We start from the raw sequence: 19,373 nt of genomic DNA, 5'->3' as shown, positions 1-19,373 counted from the left end.
GGGAAACAATAAAATATATATAAACAATATATTGTATAAACAATATATTGTATATTGTTTTATATATTTTTTCCCTTCAACGTGACTTTACCGAAAGAGAATATGAATTACTGCAGTCACGAAAGCTTTAAATCAAAACGTTTTTAAAGTCAACTCTTGATTCTGCTGATAACCACAAAGAATGTCGAAACCCGGTCCAGAGTGATTAAAAATGACGCTTCGATAACATTGGGTTTGGTTAATGGACACATAATTGTTTTGTGTGTGTTTTGTTTGTTATATATATAATGTGGACAGACAGTCTGGAGTTCTGCTTCATATGTTCGGTTTTAACGTGATGGATGTGACAGCAGGTATTGACTGCCCTTAAATCGCAATCAGAAGAGGCCGCGAGTTAATGAGCACCACACACCACCGACGGCGATTCTATCGCATCACCTCCCCCCCCCATCGTTCGTTACTCATCATCATCATCATCAATGGCGAGGTACGTCGGGGAAGCGGCGGGGGGGGGGGGATCACTCATTGTGACGTCACATCGAAATGCGCAATTTTAAAAAAATATATAGAATTGTTATAACAACACTATTAGTTATAACCAGGACGCGGAGCCAGGGGGGGGGGGGGTGACACGGTAGACAATTGTCACTCCCGAAAAAAAATAAAAAAATCGAAAATCTGAATCATTCTGCGTATAAGTGTACGGCGACACTTGGTCTGGCGGACTCCGTGCAACTGCGTCGTCAGAGTGTGTCGCCAAACCGATGGCGTGGGGTAGAGCCGATTTCTCATTCAATCATTCTTGAAATTAAAATTTGTTGAATGTCACCCCGGGCTGAAAATCCTGGCTCCTCCCCTGGTTATAACAACACTCCTACAAAAAAATTGGGGGGGGGGGGGGCAGAGCTTTGTGACGTCATATTTGAGGGGGGGGGTCTGACTTTTTGTGACGCCGTGTGACGAAGGGGGGGGGGGTCAAAAATCGTCAAAAATCGCGTGACGTCATTTATGGACGGCCCCATACGCTCACGGTCTCGAACATTTAACGTTGGTGGGGGGGGGGGGGGGGGGGGAGGGGCGCTCCGTTTATAACTGAGTGTTCTTTGGGTCTTTCGGTAAAATCACGTCGATAGGTTCAAAGGAAATATCAATAATAATTGTTTTATTTGAACCTATCGACGTGACTTTAACCGATAGACCCAACAATGTGAATTCCTGCAGTCACGAAAGCTTCAAGTAAAGATTTATAACCGAGTGTTTGTGGTTCTTTGACACTGTTGTTGAACACAGGACTCATTGTGGTGGTGGTGGTGGTTGTCAAAGGGGGGCCTCCCCCCAACTCGTAGATTTGGCCACCGGGGGAGGGGGGCAAGGCACCCCCCCCAGCCCCCTAAGCGCGTTACGCTACTGCTGGTGTGTGTGTGCATGCGTATGCGTGCGTGTGTGCGTGCGTGTGTGTGTGTGCGTACGCGTGTGTGTGTGTGCATCTGTGTGTGTGTACGTGTGCGTGTGTGTGCGTGTGTGTGTGCGTCTGTGTGTGTGCGTCTGTGTGTGCGCGTGTGTGTGCGTGTGTGCATGTAGGTGCGTCTGTGTGCGTGTGTGTATGCGTGCGTGTGTGCATGTAGGTGCGTCTGTGTGCGTGTGTGTATGCGTGCGTGTGTGCCTGTGCGTGTGTGCGTGCGTGTGTGAGCGTGGTTGCCAACGCGTATCGTCTCTCTCTTTCAAGAGTGCGGATTTATTTTATTTGCAATGTATTCCAATTGGAGTTCCCATGCTGCTTCTGTTTAATAGCGGCTTTATGATTGTGTGATTTATTTTCATTTTGGTTGTTGGTGCGCAGGCTGATAATGCGATCGGTGCGAAGTGATGAGCTCTCGATGCCTCATCACTTTTTAAGGGGTTTGCTGAAATAAAAAAAAACTATACTTTAAAATTATATTTTTACCCCCTATACTGCACGTTACCTTTTTTTGCGAACGTGAAGAGCCATATATGCATTACGCGCAATTCGCCGGCTTGTAAAATTAGTCATCAACGCTTCTCAGCGTGATGTTAATTGATACATCTATCATTTGCGATCTCGCTATAAAATGTATATATATATATGCCGCTTTGCGTTGTAAGACGAGGGGGGGGGAAATCTATCCGTGAAATGCTTTTATTCTCGCGCGTGTATGTGCGCGCATTGCAAATTAACAGCACTTGCACCTAACAGTCCATTAAGGCTAAACGGGAGATCTTTGTCATTGGATCGTAACATTTGTATGTTCATGTACGTGTGTTGAGCTTCTTTCGCACCGTACGTAGCCGACCGTGCTAATCGGAAGTGCGATGGAAGGACAACTATGGGTCTCTGTGTGAGTCTGTGGGTCTCTGTGTGAATCTTTGGGTCTCTGTGTGAGTCTATGGGTCTCTGCGTGAGTTTATGGGTCTCTGTGTGAGTCTATGGGTGTCTGTGTGAGTCTATGGGTCTCTGTGTGAATCTTTGGGTCTCTGCGTGAGTTTATGGGTCTCTGTGTGAGTCTATGGGTGTCTGTGTGAGTCTATGGGTCTCTGTGTGAGTCTGTGGGTCTCTGTGTGAGTCTGTGTCTCTGTGTGAGTCTATGTGTCTCTGTGTGAGTCTGTGGGTCTCTGCGTGAGTCTGTGGGTCTCTGTTTGAGTCTATGGGTCTCTGTGTGAGTCTATGGGTCTCTGCGTGAGTCTGTGGGTTTCTGCGTGAGTTTATGGGTATCTGTGCGAGTCTATAGGTCTAATGTGTGAGTCTATGGGTCTCTGTGTGAGTCTGTGGGGCTACTGTGTGAGTCTATGGGTCTCTTTGTGAGTCTATCGGTCTCTGTGTGAGTCTATGGGTCTCTGTGTGAGTATATGGGTCTCTATGTGAGGCTATGGGTCTCTATGGGTCTCTGTGTGAGTCTATGGTTCAACTGTGTGAGTCTATGGGTCTCTGTGTGAGTCTATGGGTCTCTGTGTGAGTCTTTGGGTCTCTGTGTGAGTCTATGGGTCTCTGTGTGAGTCTATGGGTCTCTGTGTGAGTCTATGGGTCTCTGTGTGAGTCTATGCTTCAACTGTGTGAGTCTATGGGTCTCTGTGTGAGTGTATGGGTCTCTGTGTGAGTCTATGGGTCTCTGTGTGAGTCTGTGAGTCTCTTTGTGAGTATATCGTTCTGTACGTGCATCTATAGATCTCTTTATATGCCTATGGGTCTCTGTGAATCTATGGGTCTCTGTGTGAGTCTATGGGTCTCTGTGTGAGTCTATGGGTCTCTGTGTGAGTCTGGGTTTCTGCCTTCTCCGTGTGGTTGATGTTGATGTAGAGAGCTGCGGCTGCGACGTTCCACCGAGCTGGTTGATGAGCCAGATGATTGCGTCAGGGGTGGCGGATGGTGGTGAACCATCTCGGCTGTGATGACCCCTCCGCCTCCGCCTCCTTCGTATTTGTGATTGGGGCCTTCAGTCGTTCTCTGTCTCACGGCGGTGTCCTGGGTGGGTGACCGCCGTTGCTGCACATTGCCCGTTAGAGATTTTTATTGTTTGTTTGTTGTTTAATTTCCCAATTGTGCGTGAAAATGTCTTTACAAAAGAAAACCACACGCACGCACAAATCAATTGACGCACAGTATTTTTGGCCACGTGACAACTTGTTTTTGATTGGCCGCGTCGGGTGGTGGAGGGCCATCGTCATTAAAACAAATTAACATTTCTACAACGACGAAACAATCATGCATCATTAATATCGGTCGTGACACCCTGCGTGCATATATATTTAAAAAAACATCCGATTGGCTAGAGCTCCCGATAGCGGAAGCCCCCTTCTGCCAACAGTGACGATGAACAGGCAGCAGCATGGCTGCGCCTTGAACATTTCGGGTCTTAATTGATTGATCACGCTTAAGGTGGCTTTCAGACCGCATCCATTATTTTCATCTCCCTCCTCCTCTTTTCCGAACATAGATGGACTCGTCCATTTGGACAAACTGCCAAAACGCTCTCCGTGGTGCTAACGTTAAAAAAAAACCCGCCACTTTTTTCAAATTCTCTTGCTGTGGTTTTCACACCTGATGATGATTGCTCGTGTTGCAGTCGAAACGTCGTGAGAATTTTATTGCTTTATATTTTTATTATGTTATTGTTTCCCTTCTACGTGACTTTACCGAAAGAACCAAGAATATGAATCCCTGCAGTCACGAAAGCTTTAAATCAAAATAAAATATCCTTTTTTATTATTATTGTAACGCAAATAATCCAGCGCAGGCCACCCCCCACCCCCACCCCGCACCGCCCGCCTCCACGAAGGAGCCTTCACGCAAGATGCGAGTAGACACTCCGCGAGTCATCGCCAAATGTGCCGGAGTGCGTTAATGACCCGGTCTGGAAGCAATCCCGCGCGCTCAGTGGGCACGCAACACACACTCGGTCAGACGCGACAAAGACAAAATATCCCACCACCAGTACCATCACCACCTCCCGTGTCATCCGGGAAAAAAAAAAGCTGTGTTCGTTCAGGCATTGCTTGTCGACTGGCGCCTACCGACGCGTTCCGTTCTCGCCGTCCCCTTTCTCGCTCTGCGCTGATAAGCGCCACGGATATCCATCGCGCGCTATAGCTGGGTAGCTGGCTCAACCGGGGTTTCCGTGGGTGAAGAGGCAACTAGTAACGTACACGCGTTCCCCTCTTGCGTTCTAAATTAAATCGATGTGCGACCTCCATAGCCAAATACAAGCGGGAATCTCTGGCGGTATCATACAATTGCAAAGACGAAGAGCCCCAGCATAGCCTTAACAGACTGTTGGGGCAAGTGCTGTTAGCGAGTAGCACCTATGAAGGCCGGCACGGCGCACGTGGGTGGTTCAGCACCAAGCGCGCCCGCCTTTGTCTACCCCAGGTGCTCATTTGAGGCCGAGCTGTACCTAGGGGAGCCCCAGGACCGGTTCAGAGAATCGTCACGGGTGTTGGCCGTGAGCGGGAATAGAACTCGGGTCGCCGGGTTCGTAGCGCAGCGTAGCGCTAACCGTTGCACCACCGCTCCCCACACGACAAAGACAAAGATCCCCCGTATAGCCTTAACAGACCGTAGGGGCAAGTGCTGTTAGCGAGCACCTATGAAGGCCGGAACGGTACACGAGGGGTTGGGTGGCCAGCACCACGCCCGACCGCCTTTGTCTCCCTAGTGGCAATGTTTACACACCGCACCAGGTACTCATTTGGGGCTGAGTCGACCTAGGGGAGGCCCGGGACCGGTTCAGATAATCGGCACTGGTGTTGGCCGTGAGCGGGAATCGAACCCGGGTCGCCAGGTTCATAGCGCAGCGTGCTAACCGCTACACTATCGCTCCCCACCCCACACGACACACCACACACGCCCAGGTTCCAGCACGTGCTATAGCCGGGCATCGTGCCGTGTTCAAGCACACGGCAAGCACGCACCCGCAATTGTAGATGTCATCTGGGCACGCAAAGGCGCACTGTGATGTTGAAAGACAGCTTTTAATAATAGGGTTTTACCCTCTTTTTTTTCTGGCAACAAAACCGAAACCTTTTCACGAGGAATCATGTCTGCATTAACCGCAATACTTGTGGTAAAAACGCAATAGAAAAAATACACTCTGATAATATATTATGTATTGTCCTTGAAACTGATCGATCCACACCAGAGACGGCTTTCTCTTTGAGCCTCATCTCAATTGGTGCTCGACCAGAGGACGCCAAAAGGCTTTCACAGCTCAAAGACAATGCCACTATCAAAGTAATGAGGGCTCGGGTTCAAGCATCTACATCATTAGACCTCCTTTGCCAGTACCAAAATCTAAGAATAGGATTTTCCCCTATTTTCTGGCAACAAAACTGAAACCTTTTTACAAGGAACCATGGCAGAAAAAAGGGGAAAACCCCTATTATTATATTTTGGTACTGGCAAAGGAGGTCTAATGATGAAGACAGCTTTTACTTTATTTTTTGAGCGCGTGTACGCTTCCCACAATCTACAATTACAAGATTTCACCAACCCCCCCCCACCCCCCGTTACGCAGCTGCTACGGGGTTGAAATGTCGTGCCGGCAGAGGTGCGGGAGGAGTAAGGGTCACGGGTTGACTGCGATGACCGGGAGGTGCACCACCCATCCTGCTGTTGGCCACTTTAACAGGACGCACAGCGGCAAAGATTTGGCCCCCCGCATTTCGCCTCCTAACAAGCGTCGAAAGCTGTTGGCGAGCACCCAGTGAAGGCGATGCTCGAGGCGGGCAAGGCCGGATACGCAGTGCTCTGTGAACGGGCAACGCAGATGCGGAGGGGTATGACGAGACGAGCACTATTTAGATGATTATTATTATTGCAATTATTATTTTGCGGCTATAAATGCCCGACACGATGGACGACTTGGTTGGTTGAGCAATCATTTGCGGCCCCGTCGCTTTTTGAGCAATAAGTGAATGGCTCAGTGGGGCTTTGTCTCGTAGGATGGGGATGGTTCAGTGTTGGATTTGTTTGTGTGTTTGGGTGATTTGTTTACTTTCCTTGTACTTTGCACCCCTATCGTGTGTTTTGTTACTGTTTGTTGTAGCCTCCTTAGCACGTGCCCCCTACTGTACGTCTGTGACAAAAAAACCTTTGTAGCTTATCGGATTCCTCCTCGTGCAGTGTAAATGAAGATTCTGAATCCGTGCGCGACGCGGCTACGGCGAGCGATCGGAGCAAGACGACAACAAAAGAGAACAACAACAACAACCACACGGTGCTCGCCCTTCTCGAGAGAGACGCCACTCGAGTTGCCGTTCCTCTTATGCGTCTTCTTTTTTTCTGCGTCTTCTTCTGCGTCTTCTTCTGCTTCTTTTGCGTCTTCGTCTTCTGCGTCTTCGTCTTCTGCGTCTTCATCTGCTTCTTCTGCGTTTTCATCTGCTTCTTCTGCGTCTTCTTCTGCGTCTTCTTCTTCTGCGTCTTCGTCTTCTACTTCTTCTGCGTCTTCTTCTGCGTCTTCTTCTTCTGCGTCTTCATCTGCTTCTTCTTCTTCTGCGTCTTCGTCTTCTACTTCTTCTGCGTCTTCTTCTGCGTCTTCATCTGCTTCTTCTGCGTCTTCGTCTTCTACTTCTTCTGCGTCTTCTTCTTCTGCGTCTTCTTCTGTGTCTTCATCTGCTTCTTCTGCGTCTTCATCTGCTTCTTCTGCGTCTTCTGCGTCTTCGTCTTCTACTTCTTCTGCGTCTTCTTCTGCGTCTTCTTCTTCTGCGTCTTCTTCTGCGTCTACTTCTTCTGCGTCTTCTTCTGCGTCTACTTCTTCTGCGTCTTCTTCTTCTGCGTCTTCTTCTTCTGCGTCTTCTTCTTCTGTGTCTTCATCTGCTTCTTCTGCGTCTTCTTTTTCTGCGTCTTCGTCTTCTACTTCTTCTGCGTCTTCTTCTTCTGCGTCTTCTTCTTCTGCGTCTTCTTCTTCTGCGTCTTCGTCTTCTACTTCTTCTGCGTCTTCTTCTTCTGCCTCTTCATCTGCTTCTTCTGCGTCTTCTTCATCTTCTGCGTCTTCTTCTTCTTCTGCGTCTCCCTCTTCTGCTTCTACTCCCCCCTCCACCTCCCCCCGCCTCCTCGTCGTGTCTCGACGCAGCTCACGGAGGCGAGCGCCGCCGAGAGCTGTCGGCCGGCCGACAACCTCAGATGGTGGCTTCATCTCGGCGGGAAGCCTTTAGATGGTGACCCCCCCCCCCCCCTCCAAGGCTCTCAGCAAGTGCCGCCAGCTCTGTGCTCTGACACGCGCGTAGCCTGAGCAGGCAGCGGCACGTCCATAAACAAGAAGCCCGACTCCGCCGATGAGACCCAGGGCGGTGGAAACCGCTCCCGAGTGTGGCTCGCTTCATGCTTCCGAATGATATCGGTGTGCGAAGCCAACAGGCTTGACGGACTGTGAACCTCTTTTAATTTGCCGCCTGGCCTCACCCGCAGTGAGGCATGGGCAGACCCACCAATAGGGCAGAGGAGCGAGTGACGCTCACAACAACGAGCGGAGCGCCAGGCGATTAAAACGCAGCAAATTGGCACAGCAGGGGGTACAGCTGGTGGTGCATCTGCCGGTCATCTCAGTCGGCCAACCTATGGCACCTGCCAGCGAGCCTTCGACACTTCACGTGGTAGCCTCAAAGTGCACCTAGCCTGGCACAGGCGCCGTGGTGACGTCGCCGTCACTTGCGGCTGTTGGTATTGGAGACCCACCGAATTGAGTTGTGCTCACCTTGGTCTATAGCCACGAGAAGAGGCCAAAGGCGAGCGAGGAGTGCATTGGGGCAACGCTGCTGCGTCGGGGCTGGCGGCCTCGCAGCAAACGATGTCATCCGGCACCGTGGATGCAGCGATGGTTATTATCATTATTTGAAAAAATTAAAATACCACTTTTCTTAGAGGAGCTCTCTAGAGCTCAGCCTAGGTCAATCAAAAAGTGTGCTGCGGCTTCTCAAACGTTGTGCTTTGGCCCGCGGATCGCTCGGCCGATGCAATCCGCGGGTCACCCCCAGCCACCCCCAGCCACCCCCAACCACCTCCTAGCTACCCCCAGTCACCCCCAGCCACCATCAGCCACCCCCAGCCACCCCCAACCACCCTCAGCCACCCCAGCCACCCCCAGTCACTCCCAGCAACCCCCGGCCACCCCAGCCACCCCGAGTCACTCCCAGAAACCCCCAGCCACCCCAGCCATCCCCAGTCACCCCCAGCCACCCCAGCCACCCCCAGCCACCCTCAGCCACCCCCAGTCACCCCCAGCCACCCCCAGCCACCCCCAGCCACCCCCAACCACCCCCACTCACCCCCCAGCCACCCTCAGCCACCCCCAGCCACCCCCACTCACCCCCCAGCCACCCCCAGCCACCTCCAGCTAACCCATGGTGACAAAACACATTCAACTTCTCTCTCTAAACACCACTCGTACAACGTGATTCACGTTACCGAAATATGCAACGAAAAATAAAAGCAGAGATGTCTTATTTTACAGGGGCATTTAGATCCGCTCCCTGGCCCGCGAGAGTCACGGCCGCCGCCTACTTGCTTGTACCAGGGCATGGCAGTGCAAGCAAGTGGGATAATTTTGGACGTGTGCGCGCGGAGTGACGTGGGGTTTGTTTTCTGGTTAGTCCGGCCAAGTTACTCCCACGTGTGTAAAACACTCAATTTGATGGCGTCGGCCATACATTCCCACGTACCCATTAAGCAGGGGTGGGGAACGTCCGGCCCGCGGGCCGTATGAGGCCCCGCGAAATCATTTTGGTCTCTGGCCCTGCCAAGGCAACCGCAGGCGGGACTCGAAATTCAATAAATCTAGGAGCAAACCTGGAAAAGCAGTTGCGAGTAGCAGCAACATCATCAATACCAGCCGACATCATTAATACCAACTAACATCATCAATACCAGCTAACATCATCAATACCAGCTAACATCATCAATACCAGCTAACATCACACGCCCTCGCCAAATAGAAGCAGTTCCAGCCATCGCATTAGGGGCGAGTTAATTAAATATTTGACCAAATATAACGGGCTAATTTTAAAGTTGATAATTTTGTATGGCCCGCGAATGATGTTATATAAATATCCAAATGGCCCTTGGCAGAAAAAAAGTTCCCCACCCCTGCCATATAGGATCACACAGCTTGGGCAATATTGGTGCCGGTCCTGACTGGCTTCCTCGCCTGTGTGTGGTGTCCCGCGCATCTGATTCATTCTCTCATATCTCTCTGTCTCTCTTTGAATCATTCTCTCTCTCTGATTTATTATTTACTCTCTCTCAAAATCATTCTCTAATCTTTTTTCTGAATCATTCTCTCTCTCTCTGAATCATTATCGACTCTGTCTATCTGAAAGCATTATCTCATCTCTCTCTGAATCATTCTCTCTCTCTCTGAATCATTCTCTAATCTCTCTCTGAATAATTTCTCTCTCTCTCTCTCTGTGAGCATTCATGGAAAACTGCGACCGTTACAAATGGTAAACTCTCATCCATTATTATTATTGACACAATCAGTAGTTGGGGGGGGTGGGGGGTGGGAGGGAGGGAGGGAAGGAGTGGAGGGGAGGGGTGGGGTGGTGGGCACCGATGTGGTGCTGTCACTTCCTTCCAATGCTATTCCCCGTTCCCCTTCCCCGCGCGCATCCCCGGCCCGAATATCCGAGCCGGGGAACGACGGCGTTGGCGTGCGAGGCCCACGACGCATTGGGAAGCAAGAGGCGGCTTGCTCAGGCGCAACAAAAGTGTGAATTGCGTTATTTGTGGGGCCCGCGCCTCCGACTCCGTACCCATTAACCGGTGCGCGTCGGGTCGCTTGTCCTTCCCACAACAATAAAAAAAATGTGACACTACAGAATTGTGAAGCGGATTGGAAGATGTGGGGGGGGGTGGAGGGGGTGGGTACGGGGGAGGGGGGGGGTTTCTGGGGGATTGCCTATGGTTGCCACCTGTACAGGTTTTTCCAGGATTGTCTCGAACTTCTTCATCACCGCAAGGTGACGAGAGAATCCGCGGGGGCAGCGAGCGACTCGGAGCTCAGGATCAGAATATTTACTCATACCGGAGGAATCCGATGTGCTACAACGCTCTTGTTCACAGGTGTCCAGTTCAAATTCTGGTGTTGGGAGGGGCCGGGTGTTGATCAAACGAGGAACACTTTTGTGGGGAAGTCAACAGTGGTTGTTGTCACATGGACCGTATGGTAATCCACAAAGACAAAGATCCCCCGTGCAGCCTCAACAGACTGTTGGGGCAAGTGCTGTTAGCGAGCAGCACCTGTAAAGGCCGGCACGGCACGAGAGGGGGTGGGTGGCCAGCACCACGCCCGGCCGCCTTTGTCTCCACCCAGTGGCGATGTTCACTACACACCGCACCAGGTACTCATTTGAGGCCGAGTCGACCTAGGGGAGGCCCAGGACCGGTTCAGATAATCATCACTGGTGGTGCCCGTGAGCGGGACTTCGAACTCGGGTCGCCGGATTCGTAGCGCAGCGTAGCGCTAACCGCTACACCACCGCCGCATAGAGACACGCACGCGTATAGTGTGTAACGGGTTCCAGAGACACTTGTAGAGGCGACTCTTTATTACAACACACCACGCCAACAGTCTTGATACAGCCTAGGGGACACAGCCTACTTCTAGCGTGCCTGACACTGGCTACGCTCTCGGGTCCTCCGGCTATCATTACCCTAGGGGAGGCTACCCTGACCCGACCCAGTCAAGGTGCGGGTCTAGACCTCTGGCTTCCTCGGACCTCGCCCTTACAAGGGCGTGGGGCCGGGAGTCTCAGAGTCCCACCACTGGCCCAGAGTCCCACCACTGTCCCAGAGTCCCACCACTGACCCAGAGTCCCACCACTGGCCCAGAGTCCCACCACTGGCCCAGAGTCCCACCACTGGCCCAGAGTCCCACCACTTGCCCAGAGTCCCACCACTGGCCCAGAGTCCCACCACTGGCCCAGAGTCCCACCACTGGCCCAGAGTCCCACCACTGGCCCAGAGTCCCACCACTTGCCCAGAGTCCCATCACTGGCCCAGAGTCCCACCACTGGCCCAGAGTCCCACCACCGGCCCGCACAGCGTCCCGGCCCTAACAAGGACAGCAGGGCTAGGGGGTCCAGGGTCCTCAGCTGGCTGCTGGTCTTGGTTCTTCGGTCGGCGACTGGCCCCGATCGGCTGGGGAGGTCCACTTTTATGCCCCTTTCCCATCGAGGGGTGGGGTTGCGTGGGATCCCAGAATCCCCGCAGCACCCCCCCCCCCCCCCCCCCCGTTGGGGGCGCCGAGGGGCTTAGCTGTCTGGGATCCTGAGCCCCCAGCAGCCCCTCTCTTCTTGGGCTGGTACTGCAGTCCCTCCCCTGGCGGTACGTGGTACCGCCTACAAATGGGCCCCGTCTACCACTGCCGGTAAGTGCGGCCCATCTACGGCACTACATATACATACACATTAGAGACTAACCAACAGGCGTGTGGTGATGCCAGCCAAACTACAGACCAAACGGTAAATCCACTGTGGTCTGCGCTCCTTGAACGGAGGAGGAGGAGGAACGGCGACTCGACACGAACTTTCTCTCTCTCTCTCTCCCTGCTGAAACCCTCTCATCGTGGCCACAGCAGCAGAAGACCTCCACATTGGCATTCACCTGTTAAACATGTGGCCAAACGCAAGCCAGAGCTGTACACAGATCTACACAGAGACGGACTGAGATATACAGAGACTCATAGAGACTCATACAGACCCACCGAGATACATTAAATGCAAGCCAAGGTGGTGTGTTTGTGGCCATGTAACCCAAACTATGGACCACAGAGGAGCCCCACTGTGGTCTGCGCTGCTTCAACAGAGGTGGAGGAGGAACAGCGACACGACACGAACTCTCTCTCTCTCTCTCTGCTGAAGCCCTCTCGTCGTGGCCCGCAAGCAGCAGGACCTCCACATCGGGGCTCCGAGCTCCTGAACAGCATCGCTGCTGCCATCCACACGCAAGAAGACAACGGGAGTGGCGTGAAAGAAGTGCGCGTGATAATTACAAATTGAAGATGTCGTGCGGTTACCACGCTGTGCGCATCGGGAGCGTTAAGAATCTATTCCTAAAGCAGGCGAATCGGTGACGCCGTTTCAGTGAAGGCGAAACGGTCACGTGCTGTTGTTGTTGCTCAGTTAGGCAAAATCATTCCCAGCGAGATCCAAAGGTCAACCGAGGGTCGTGAATAGCTCACGGTGGGTACCACGCGGGGTATCACGGTGGGTCCCACGGTGGGTTCCACGGTGGGTTCCACGGTGGAGGTCACGGTGGGTCCCACGGTTGGTCCCACGGTGTTTACCACGGTGGGTCTCACGGTGTTTACCATGGTGGGTTCCACGGTGGGTCCCACAGTGGAGGTCACGGTGGGTCCCACGGTGTTTACCACGGTGGGTCCCACGGTGTGTCCCACGGTGGGTACCACGGTGGGTTCCACGGTGGAGGTCACGGTGGGTCCCACGGTTGGTCCCACGGTGTTTACCACGGTGGGTTCCATGGTGGAGGTCACGGTGGGTCCCACGGTGTTTACCACGGTGGAGGTCACGGTGGGTTCCACGGTGGAGGTCACGGTGGGTACCACGGTGGAGGTCACGATGGGTCCCACGGTGGGTGTCACGGTGGGTTCCACGTTCGGTATCAACGGTATGTACCACAGTGGGTATCTACGGTGGGAACCTCGGTAGGTGTCACGATGGGTACCACAGTGGGTTTCACGGTGGAGGTCACGGTGGGTAGCCACGGTGGAGGTCACGGTGGGTAACACGCTGGTTATCGACGGTGGGTCCCACGGTGGAGGTCACGGTGGGTAGCCACGGGGTCCCCCTGTTCTGCCCGGCCAGCGGCGCCCTCTCTCAACCCTGCACGGTGGAACTCACGGACCTCTTGTCGCCTGACTGACGGATGGAAAATTACATTTGCTGACTTCTCTCTTTGTGCATTCGTTGGCGTATTTTATTGTGCTTATTTACCAAAGGGGGGAGGGGGGGGGGAAACTCGCTGAACCTCAATATGATTTTCCGTGCCGGTTTTTTTTATTCGCACGAGGAGACAATGCCGCTGCTGTGGCATCTCATTGAGGTCTTTGGCAGGTTATTTTTGTTTTTTTTTTGTGTGGCAAAGACAACGTGCATTTTAATTAACACGTCGGCCTTCGCGACCAATATTATCCATAATAAAAAGTTTGTTTCGGGTTAGATCGTGTAAACATGAACGTCTCCTTAAACCCGCCAATTATGGCTGATCGCCTGATGTAGCTGGTTGTTGTTGTTGTTGTTATAATCACCAGCGAAACGTCACAGTAACTCGAATTGTAAATGTCGTAGTGGGATTACGCTCCAACACATAACTAATTGGCACGTCTTGTTTTACGTGACAAACCTTACTCGTTGGCTGTGTCGGTGAGGCGGCGGGTTTAACGACACATTTCTTTTAACGAGATCTAACCCCCTCGAAATAAAAAAAACAAACTATGGACCAGGCACATTTTAAGTTATGTTTATTATACTCTTTGGTTCTATTCGGTAAAGTCACGTAGGTAAAAATAAAATAACAAAAAATCACGACGTTTCGGCCACAACACAAGTGGCCTTCATCAGGTAAAGGGACTGGACTGTCCAGAGGACAGCGTTGGAGTGAAGACAGCAAGCCCAGGTCGCGTCCTTTCCTCCCACACAGCTTAAAGGACGCGACCTGGGCTTGGCTGTCTTCACTCCAACGCTGTCCTCTGGACAGTCCAGTCCCTTCACCTGATGAAGGCCACTTGTGTTGTGGCCGAAACGTCGTGATTTTTTGCTATTTTATTTTTACCTACGTGACTTTACCGAATAGAACCAAAGCGTATGGATCCTTGCAGTCACGAAAGCTTCAAATCTAGAAAAGTTATGTTTACTATTGGAAAATCCGGAGGAAAACCATTGCAGAAAAGGGGTAGAACGTACAAACTCTACACATCATTGGACCTTCTTTACCAGAACCAAAATATAATAATAGGGGTTTTTCCCCTTTTTTCTGGCAACAAAACTGAACTATGATGTTAGATGCTTACCCCGAGCCCTCAGTACTTTGATAGTGCATTGTCTTTGAGCTGTGTGATGCCTTTTGGCGTCATCTGGTCTAGCATCAATTGAGACTAGGCTCTAAAAAAAGCCGTCTCTGATGTGGACCAATCAGTATCAAGGACAATGCATCATATATTATCAGTGTGTTTTTTGTTTGCATTTTGACTGCAAGTATTGTGGTTAATGCAGACATGAATCCTCGTAAAAAAAACAGGTTTCAGTTTTATTGCCAGAAAACAGGGGAAAAACCCTATTATGAAACTCTACACACATAAGTAGTGAATTAAACGCGAGCCGTGGGTTCAATTTGAGTCTCACTTTTTGCACAGCACTTGAAGAGCAACTGCAGCTGTCCGTTTGAGTCCGTTAATGCCTTCGAAGGCATTTCCAATTGCTTGATGTACATCGTTCACGCCTTCTCAGTGAGCGCGTAATGAGCAGTGTCGGGTTCTGTGGCGAACAGATTGCCCCTTCGCCACGTTCACAATGGATAGGATGTCTCTTATCATTTCCCCGTTGTAAAGGAGCACTACCCCTAATGCTGCTCTACACAAACACCACGTCGCGTTAATGATGCCCGAACACCAATGCGCTTAAGAGCAGCGTCCGAGAGTCCTGTGTAAGTGGACGATGGCGCAGTGGTCGTTGATGCGACGAACGGAAATGCCCTTCAGCACACGCGCGATTGGGCGCGATTCTTTAATTGTGCTGTTCGAAACACGAGTCTCTGAGCTAAAGCTAAACTATCTTTGTTAAATTTCGATTTCAAGCTTTCGTGACTGCAGGGATTCATCTTCTTGGTTCTTTCGGTAAAGTCACCACGTTGAAGGGAAATAAAATAATAAAAATAAAACATAATACAATTCTCACGGCGTTTCGCCCACAACACAAGATTACTTGTGTTGTGGGCGAAGGCTACTTGTGTTGTGGCCGAAACGTCTGAGAATTTGATTTTATTATGTTTTATTACTTTATTTCCATTCTACGTTACTTTACCGAAAAAAACAAGAAGATATTTTTGTTAATTCTACCAGGCAAGGGTCCCATTGAGCTTCTGTGTAGCTTTTTGCTGTTCGAAACACGAGTCTCTGAGTTGAAGCTACTCAGATTGTAAATGTTGTGGATTGGCTCTCCAACACACAACCGGTGGTGCTGTGCTAGTGACGAATTGGCAACGTTCTGTTTACGTGGCAACCCCAACTAGTTGGGCTGTGTCGGGTGGTGGCGGGTTTTAACGACACATTTATACATTTACGCGATCTAACCTAAAAAAAAGCCTCTTATGGAAGAAAAAAAACACGCAAACAAAAAACAGCAAATCGTCTGTCTGTTTTGTTGTTGTTGTTGTTGCTGTTGTTGTTGTTGCTGTTGTTGTTGTGTGCGCGCGCATGTCAGGACAGCAGGTGCGGACCGAGACGCGGACGAGAGCCGACACGGAGGCCAGATCGAGAACGCAGCAAAGTGACAGCCCTGCTGCTACTGCTGCTGCTGGCTGCTGTTGTGCCGTGGGTCTCACCTCGCTGCTCCTTCAGCGCATCTGCCCCGAGAGCTTGCACTACCCCGTTGTTCAATCCACCTTTGAGGGCAGTGTTTCTCCCTTCTGAAGAAGGAGCTTTGCCCGAAACGTCGCATACTATATCCCCCCCTCTTTCCCCCCATCCTAAAAAAAAATCCACTTTAAGGGCACCGACACGCAGCGTTATTAAAACTAAACTTTTAAACTACTGAACTATTTTATTTTAACAGGTAAGGCCCCACTGTGCTGCTGTATAGCTCTTTTTGAAACGAGACCTGGCCATCACAAATGACGGCTCAACGAAGTGGGCTTACCGTCGTCATCACGTGGAATTCTACAGCAGCCAAACACTCTGAACGCGTGGTGTTGATTCTCTAATGTGGAGGGGAAAAACCTGAAGACTCCGACAAAAATGCACGCGACCACGGCGAGAGAGACACCGCAAGCTCAAAATATACAGCGAGACGTCACGATCCAACCCACGACCTCATGTATCCCAGGCGAGGTTGTGTATTTGGAGTTTGCGTGTAGCTCTCGCTCTCTCTCTCTCTCTCCGTGTTCGCGTGAAATTTTCTCCGGGCGCCACCGATTTTTCCACCTCCTCCACATTTCGAATCAACATCACGCGTTTAGAGCGTCGTTTAGGCTGCTGTTTATGCATTTCCACGTGATGATGTTGACTTAAAGCTTTCGTGACTGCAGGAATTAATATTCTTGGGTCTTTCGGTACCAATCTACGTGACTTTACCGAAAGACTCAAGAATATGATGATGATGATGATGATAAGCCATTTCGCTCGAGCGATCATTTGCAATGGCGATGCCTCTTCTGAAAAAGACACAACTACTATGCAGCTCAGTGGGCAGGCATTACCCGGGTAAAATAAGAAAAAAAATGTGTTTAGTTTTAGTTTTAATTGAGACAAAAAAACCCCCCACGTATTTCCTTCCGCGTGTCGCGTCGTGCGTGCGTGCGCGCGTGCGACATTTGCCTCTTTGTGCAGTTACGGGGAGAGAGGAGGAGGAGGAGGGGGTGGTGGTGGTGGTGGTGTAATGGAGGCATTCAACAGGCAAGGCAGGAGAGGAAGGGACACGCGCTCTCCTCCACGATTGTCAGCGGCGAATGATCCGATGTGACATTTCTCATTACGTTTTTTCCGGGGCCCGCCTCGTCTATCTTCACGGTTTATCGTTTCCCTTCTGTCTGTCTGTCTGCCTGTCTCTGTCTCGCTCGCTCTCTCAGTCGCCTCGAGCAACAGAAGAACAGGCGCGCACGCACGCACGTGTGTGTGTGTGTCTTGTCGCATCCTAAGTGGCGGAGCAGAGGCGCGCAGCTTTTCCTCTTGACGATTGGCGGCACTGTGAAAAACAACAACAGAAACGAAACTAAATGTTGCGTTTATTTTACCAGGTAAGGGCCACATTGAGCTGAGCTGCTACGTAGCTCTGTTTCAGAAGAGACCTGGCCACCACAAAATGATAGATCTGCGAAGTGGGCTCATCATCATCATCACGTGTACATTGATAGGCAGCGGTCAAATACTAGAAACGCGTGACGTTGATTCTAAATGTGGAGGGGAAAAACTCCCGGAGGACGAACAAAATCACGCGACCACGGGGTGAGAGAGAGAGAGAGAAACGTGCAAACTCCAAATACAAAGCCTCAGCCGTCGGTGGCGTGGGATCGAACCCACGACCACCTGTGTACCGGGCGAGGTGGCTAACATCTCGCCCACTCTGGCACCTCGTCGGGGCGGAGAGGCAGGCGGCGTTGGCGATCTTCTTGCAGTGGAGTTTAGAAGTCGCGGAACCTTTTCTCGTGTCTATTGTTGGCGTCGATTATCGGTGTCTATTTTAGTTTTTATTTTGGTGTCTAATTTTAGGTCTATTTTTGGTGTATTTTTGGTGTCTATTTTGTGTGTCTGTTTCGGTGTTTATTTTGGTGTCTGTTTTAGTGTCTGTTTTAGTGTCTATTTTGGTGTCTATTTTTGGTGTCTATTTTGTGTGTCTGTTTCGGTGTTTATTTTGGTGTCTGTTTTAGTGTCTATTTTACTGTCTATTTTTGGTGTCTATTTTTGGTGTCTATTTTTTGTGTCTATTTCGGTATATATTTTTTGCCGTCTTTCTTGGTGTATATTTTTTAGCGTGTCTATTTTAGCGTATTATTTTTCGCGTCTATTTCTCGTGTCTGTTTCTCGCGTATATTTTGCTGAACTGCATCATAGGCCAACGGGGGGGGGGGGGGGAGGTGGGGGAAAACGAAAAGCTACCGCGATGGTTACTCTTGCCGGTTCTTCCCCACCGCCGGCCCCCCCCACCCCCCCCCCCATTTGTGTTTTAATTCAAATGTAGTTCCACGTGGCCATGCTCCCAATCCCACCTGCCAGGTGAGCTCCGATAAGCAGTCGTCAAATCCAATTGGCGCGCGGGAGGAGAGCGAGAGACGAAAGAGCGACTAAACGAATGCGCTCGCTCCATCGCTCGCTCAGTTAAATGCGAAAGAAAGAGAGAGCGATAGCGAGGAGAGAGAGAGAGAGAGAGTAAATTGTTGGCACGTTATATATTTATCTACGCGAACGGGCCCCCCGCCCCCCCCCCTCCTTATCGCAGCAATTGTGGTGTACAATTGTCGGCAAATGAACACGGACAACTTTAGCACCACCCCCTTCCTCCTTGTTCCATGGCCTCTTTACATAAATTGTTGGCTCGGATCGTCTGCTCACGTCTCGAGCGCCGCGGTGGCGGATGAGATCAGTTGACCTTGGGCGACTTCAACCCAATTTGTGCACTCGCTCAGACGTCTCTCGGCGTTGAGACGTTGCCATTAATTTCGACGGCTGAATTTGTTGTTGGTGTCGTAGTTGGTGCTGTTGGTGTTGTTTTTAGAGCCGAATTACAGACGCATCCTAGAGTCATCGTCGTCGGCGTCATTGTCGTCGTCATCGTCGTCATCATTATCATCATCATCGTCGTCGTCATCGTCATCATCCTCATCATCATCGTCGACGTTATCATTGTCGTCGTCATCATTATCGTCGTCATCATCATCATCGTCGTCATCATCGTCGTAGTCATCATCATCGTCATCATTATCATCATTGTCGTCGTAATCATTGTCGTCGTCGTCATCATCATCATCGTCATCATCATCATCATCGCCGTCATCGTCATCGTCGTCATCATCACCATCATCATCGTCGTCATCATCAGCCGTGGTCTCTCCACTGCTGGATGAACGCCTCTCCACACCCTGCTTGTGTAAGCATCGACAATAATGTTTTTGCCTCTCCACATAGAGTTTACGTTTGTAA

At 50.9% G+C, this 19,373-nt stretch overlaps 1 protein-coding gene across 1 annotated transcript; it reads right to left on the bottom strand.

The window, feature by feature from the left end:
• Positions 1 to 6,535: 6,535 nt before the first annotated feature.
• On the bottom strand, positions 6,536 to 7,646 carry LOC142905641 (uncharacterized). The gene has a single exon (XM_076052425.1). The coding sequence runs from the start codon at positions 7,644 to 7,646 to the stop codon at positions 6,612 to 6,614; it is 1,035 nt and encodes a 344-aa protein (XP_075908540.1). The 3' UTR covers positions 6,536 to 6,611.
• Positions 7,647 to 19,373: the final 11,727 nt, after the last annotated feature.

This window comes from Petromyzon marinus, chromosome 56, assembly GCF_048934315.1.
Source record: "Petromyzon marinus isolate PM22_M1 ecotype Great Lakes invasive population chromosome 56, UKy_Petmar_22M1.pri1.0, whole genome shotgun sequence".
Taxonomy (NCBI): Eukaryota; Metazoa; Chordata; class Hyperoartia; order Petromyzontiformes; family Petromyzontidae; genus Petromyzon; species Petromyzon marinus.
This window is presented reverse-complemented; position numbering and strand designations above follow the sequence as displayed.